The following is a 6,000-nucleotide window of genomic DNA, read 5'->3' on the forward strand; positions in this document are numbered from 1 at the left end:
CCCCTTTACACAAGGGTCTCTGGGTGGATTTTTCACTGCAGGACCCCTGTGTTGGGCTCACAGTAAGTTCTCCACTATGTTACGTAAAGCAGGGCACTTGACTAATTGTACCAATATCAGCTTTCTTCTTCTTCTTGGGAAAGAGTGGTTGGTTCCCTACCTCATTCACTTATTTGTTTTTGTGTTCTCTGAACATTTATAGAACAGCTGCTAGGTGGCAGGCAGTGTAACACAAAGTCCCCGGGGGTGAGGTGGGAGGAGACAGACACGTAAACAGACAGTTGTGATATGTGTTAATGGCTAAATAGAAAGACACACATCTCCCTGCTATGACCTCAGCTGGGCCCTGGTCCAGCAAGGGCAGACAGGGAAGGCTCCTGAAGAAGTTGGCCCTGATGCTGTAACATCCTGCATCTCAAGTTCTTTTGCCACGAGTCCTCTCCACACCAGGGAAGCGCCATTGTCGGGCTTGCCCTGTCTATTTGCCATCACTTGATCACGCTCATCTGTTTGCTCCAACTCTGTTTTTTTCAGACCATTAATTCCCTTCAAATGAGCTAGGACCTGTTTCAGCCATCCAGTGTGTTGTATGTCATTTGTCACAACTTGACTCTCAAGGTCTGTGTAGAAGAGAGAACCATAGGCTGCTTACCCAACTCCTCTTGGTATGGGAAGCAAAATTTGAATAGTTAGAAACTCTTAATCGCTTATAAACTGCCTTTTGCTTTAGGTGAAGTCAGAGTTAAAGACAAGCTGTCAGGGACAGGAAAGCAGGGGCTGTGGTGAGGGAGGCGTTGGCGTTTACCTGGTCAGCACCTTGTGCAGGTTCCATGGCATTTCTTCTCTTAGTTTTCACACATTTTCCAGGCTACTTGTTTGCAGTGTTGAGTACATTGTTTCTCACAAGTTTTCCTGGAGAGAGAAGGACCCCCCACAAACAATGCACTCCCGAAACAACCACAATGCAAGCTGGCATTTGCACTGCAGACCCAGTTTTATATCAGTGGCCCATTCCCTGTGGAAAATGGATGCATTGGGTTATACCAGTTCCTAAATTTTAGGCCTATAGCGAGCTCACCGGAGTCTGTATGTGTGAGTGTGTTTCTTTTGAACCTATGTTAGTTAATCATTAGTTTATGACCCATTCTTATCATTGATCCCTTTGGGCCTCTTATGTTTGATTGACTGATTAACCTTTTTCATTATTTTCCATTTCCATTCCCAGCGACAGCAACCAGGTTCATACATATCTTTGACTTCGCATACAACCTTATAAAATGATTAGTATTATTTAGTATATATGCACTTTAAAGTTTTATAAATTAAATGAGACTGTAGAACTCATTTTATTCCTTTTTATGCTCAGAACACTGTTTGGGGAGACTATTTATGTTGTGGGTATACATCTATTTTGTTGCTTTTTAAAAGCTACAGGTATCCAGAAGGGTGTATCATCCTTATTTTACTTATTGTTCCCACTGACAGTGAACACTCAAGTTGCCATTGTATTCTTTTTTTGCACCCAGAGTTTTTCTAGAATATATGCCCTGAAGTGGGATTGCTGGGCAATAAATTTGACTAAATACTCCCAGATGGTCTCTAAAAGAGCTACATGTATCAAGAATCTTTCAGAAGTGTACAAGTATTTGCATTTCCTCATATCTCTGCCAGCATATAAAATTGCCCGACTTCCTAAAATTTTTGTTAATCATACAGGTCTAAAATGATACCTAGCTGTTTTGGTTTGCATGGCTCTGATAATGGATGAGTTTGAGCATGTCTTCATATACTCACCCTTTGGGTTTCCCCTATTGTGAACTGGCTGTTTATATCCTTTAGCCAACTTCCTGTTGGTCTTCCTGCCCATTTTCTCATTAATTTGTAGGGATTTCTTCTTTATTCTAGATATTAGCCCTTGTTAGCGTTCGATTTTGCAAATATATTCTTTCAACTTGTCATCTATTATTCTGACTATGATGTCATTTAATGAGTAGAAATACTAAAAATGTTGATACAATCAAATTAATTAATTTCCCACCAATGGTTGATGGTATTTTGGGTCTTATTTTAAAAGTTCTTCCTCATGTGGTAGACATTTTAGGTTGTTTTAAGAACTCTGTAATTTGAATCTTATTAAGAAGCTCTAAAGAGCTTAGCTTTCCTCCCAGTTTTGTCCTACAGTCATTAGATGATTCAACAATGAAGGGACAGGATGCAAAATACAGAGTTGTATGTGATTTTGCAGACGTGCTCAAGGCATCTTGATTTTTAAAAATCTATTTCAAAGTCATGTAGGTGATCAAGTTTTCTAATACAATTTCCCCACCATCTTTGATCTACTTTTGGGGCAATTTTTGCCTGAGACACTTGCCCTTCCTTGCTCATTTTCCTTATCAAACTCATGGAATCAGTAGAATATATTCCCTGCCAGAGCATCACCTTTGCTGCTCCAGGCTATAGTCCATGCACATCTAGGTCCATCCTCTTCTAGACCCTCAGGGCGCTCAGGGAGATGCAGGCATTTCTTTTTATACTTAAAGACCCTCTGCAGGTGCCCTCCGTTAGGATCCAGCAACAGCCTTAATCTGGTATGCTCATCCATACTTTGAGACACACTCTTTAAGAGCAATCCATTTATTTTTACGTGCAATCCTCTTGGGTTCCTTCATCTTGTGACTTTTCATTGAATGAGCCACACCTACACACGTATCAGAGCAGGCAGCTCCAGCCAGGGGACTCCTGGACTCAGGGAAAGTTGGCTCTGAGAGGAACCATGAGGGACTGTTCAGTGGTTTTCAGTGAGAGGTGGCATACCACCTCCTACCCCGGGGGCATTTGGAAATATTGGGGGAAGCATTTTTGGCCATCACAACGACTGCCTGTGCCACTAGCACTTAGTACCTGAAGGGTAGGGATGCTAAATGTCCTACTATGCCTTGGGAGGTCTAATAAAGAATTATTTAACCCTCATCGTGCCCCATTGAGAAACAATGACTCAAATCCATTTATTGTAGATAAAGAAATGAGACTCAGAGAGGTTGGCGAGTGCCCAAGCTCACACAGCTAGATCTGAACTAGAATATAAGCTTCCAGACACGTAGGCTGTGGTCTGTCTATGGATACAAGTACATTTCACTGGGTGAGCTTATTCCAAGCTCTTCTTGTGGGTGCAGGAGCCATCCCATGTGCACCCTGTGGTTGTTTTTAATCTTTTTCTCTCTCTACATTTTACTGCTTACAGCTGAGCTCGGTGATTACGATCCTGATGAGCATCCTGAGAATTACATCAGTGAGTTTGAGATTTTCCCTAAGCAGTCACAGAAGCTGGAAAGAAAAATGGCAGAAATCCATAAAAGTGAACTCAGGTAATTGGGGTAGACGTTTGTAAACATGGTAGAGGTGCGAAAGCATTCTTATCGTGGGGAATGTGGAAGCCGTGTTGTGAAGTGAGAATGTCTGTAATGTATGGGCAGACTGTTTCAGGTGTCAGAGCAGTATTTCTGGGCTCTGTCAAGCTCCTCTATTAATAACAATCGCAATAGTGTGGGGTCCCCTGGGTGGCTGTTTATGAACCATCAGCAGTTATTAGAGCCATATATTTTCTTACGGGTTTTAGCCACCCTGCGTTTCTGAAAATGAAATGTAGGGTAAATCAGTAATTTGTTTTGCGGTTTGCACTACCTCTCCCCTTCCTGTGGCCATTGCTGGAAGCTTTGACTCCATGTAGAGTAGAATCCCTTGAGAGGGTTTCCTTTGCTGAACTGCTCTCAGGGCGACAGATTCAGTGCCCTCTCCTCTTTTCCTTGTCTGCGATGCTCCGGGACAAGTGCTCAGCAGGGTAGTAATGGCAGGAGTAGCAAAATCACAGATGGTATCCTCTGTGTCCGACACTCTTCTAAATAGTTGCACGTATCAACTCATTTAATCTTCACAACAACCTAGGAGATAGGCGCCATGGTTATTCCCATTTTATAGACGAGGGAGTTTTACAAAGAGATTAAATATCTGACTCAAGATCACACAGCTAGCAAGTGGCAGAGGTGGGATTTGAACCTAGGCTGCCTGGCTCCAGAGTCTGTGCTCATTAAGCTTTGTGTGATGCTTCCGCTTAGCATAGGCTACCAGGGATGAAATGTAGCAAGTGTAGGAATCATCGGCAATTTTGAATTCAGGTAACTCAGTTTTTCTAGTCTGTAACTGGAATTCAGGTTCATGCAAGTCACAGAAATATTTGTTATGATAATCATAGCAAGCTTGGGCTGTGCTATGACAAGTATTGATGAAGAGCTGCAAGAGTTGAGAGGCTTCTATCTTCTGGATCTCTGGTAATTATTAAAAAAAACCCTCTAGTGTCACTGGTTTATGAATTCTGGAACAAACTATTGTCCCCTGTGAGGGAGTGCTGGAGCTCCCTACTTTATGCTGGCACTCCCCCTTCTGGTGAGTCTGAGAAGAGCATATATGTGGGCATTAAGGTGGCAGCATATTTCCCCTCAGAAAACATGACCTTTGTTCTTAGAGATAAAGATGATTAGATATAAAAAAATCGTGCCAATTGAAGAAAGCAACATATCTTCTCTATTGGTAATTTAAAGTATTGTTTACTAATGCAAAGCTTTGCTGAAAACATATGACCCTCTGACTACTTTTGACATTTTGAGGATAAGCGTGCTCAAGGTAAAAATAAAGTTCCAATCTCCAGTTGACGAGTATGTGGGCCAGCAGTGTCTGGTGAGCATAGGGTAAGACCCTTTGGATAAAGGACTCACACAGTGTGTGGATTGGTAGGAGATGGAATTGAAAGGTCTGTTGTAATCAGAATTTGCAAGGCCTTCAGTGCTTGGAACATATGGTAATTACAAACTTTTATTGAGCACTTACTGGGTGACCAAACCCTGTGCTAAGAGTCTTATTTGTATTACCCTACTCAAACTCTATGAGGTAGGTGCTCTTGCTGTTCCCAGTCCAAGGTGAAGAGAGCATACCGTGGAGTGTCTAAAGGACTTGCCTTGTTAGCGGCAGTCAGGACTTGAGCCTTGCTGTTATCTGAAACTAACACACATGTGCTGAGCAGGCGGAAAGCCACCAGGTGGTTTAACTAGTGGTTTGGCAGCCATGCTGGTTTTCCACAGTGATCACCACGGCACTGGCATCAGAGGGTGAGACTGTGGGCAGGAGGACCAGTTAGTCATTCCTGCTGTCCAGGCAAGAGATGTCATGGACCTGAAAAAGAACAGGAGTAGAGAACATTGAAGGGTGTCTCAAGAGTCATTGCAGAAAGACTTAGTGACCCACTGGATTTCATGAGTGAATGACTGAATCAAGGTGCTGGATTGTTTTTTGTAACCAGGAAGCTGCAGATTGGCCCTTGTGCCAGCATCTGAATTTGTTGATAACCCTGAAAATGGTCATCGTGCACCTAGGGAGCAGAGGGGGTCACCAATCAACCATGGTTTACTAGATCTCAGAAGTAAATGCCACCACTTGATCAAAACTGCCGTTCTGTGTCACTACACATTTGTAACATCCACATGTGAACCTTTGTAAAGAAGTGAAAGTTGTGTGTCCGAGGGATGAAATAACTAGAAACCATGTGGCATTGCAAGGAGAACTGCAGAGGGTGTTTGCCTATGCATTTTGCTAATAACCAAGTAACCCTGCATTTCCTGCAGCATCGGTGCAGCAGAGTGATTTTAGGTTTGGATGTGGAGATAAGACTAGAATAAGCTGATGGTGCCAGGGAAGGGGGGGTGCTTTCTACAATCGGTTGGAACCCTGCTGTGGAGACTCAGGTCACTCTGGGGGTTCAGCAAGCCCTTTGTAGGTTGTAAAAATGTGGATCTCATGTGGGAATTGGGTTGCTCTGCCAATCTGACAGTGTCAGGAAGGAGTTGCAAATGGAAGAGAGCATTACGAGCCTGCATCGAGGTGTCACCATCTTATTCTCCAAGGTGTCACAGCACCCATGACCCTCCCACACAGCAAATGGGTAATGTGTGA

The 6,000-nt window shown here is 43.1% G+C and overlaps 1 protein-coding gene across 1 annotated transcript in view; it reads left to right on the top strand.

The window, feature by feature from the left end:
- The window catches only part of FRMD3 (FERM domain containing 3), a 108,259-nt gene that overhangs the window by 36,555 nt on the left and 65,704 nt on the right, over window positions 1-6,000 (top strand). The window contains exon 5 of the mRNA XM_006105588.3: window positions 3,242-3,365. Coding sequence (XP_006105650.1) covers window positions 3,242-3,365 — 124 coding nt within the window. The remainder of the gene's footprint in view (window positions 1-3,241; window positions 3,366-6,000) is intronic.

Source organism: Myotis lucifugus, unplaced genomic scaffold (genome assembly GCF_000147115.1).
Source record: "Myotis lucifugus unplaced genomic scaffold, Myoluc2.0 scaffold_701, whole genome shotgun sequence".
Lineage (NCBI taxonomy): Eukaryota > Metazoa > Chordata > Mammalia > Chiroptera > Vespertilionidae > Myotis > Myotis lucifugus.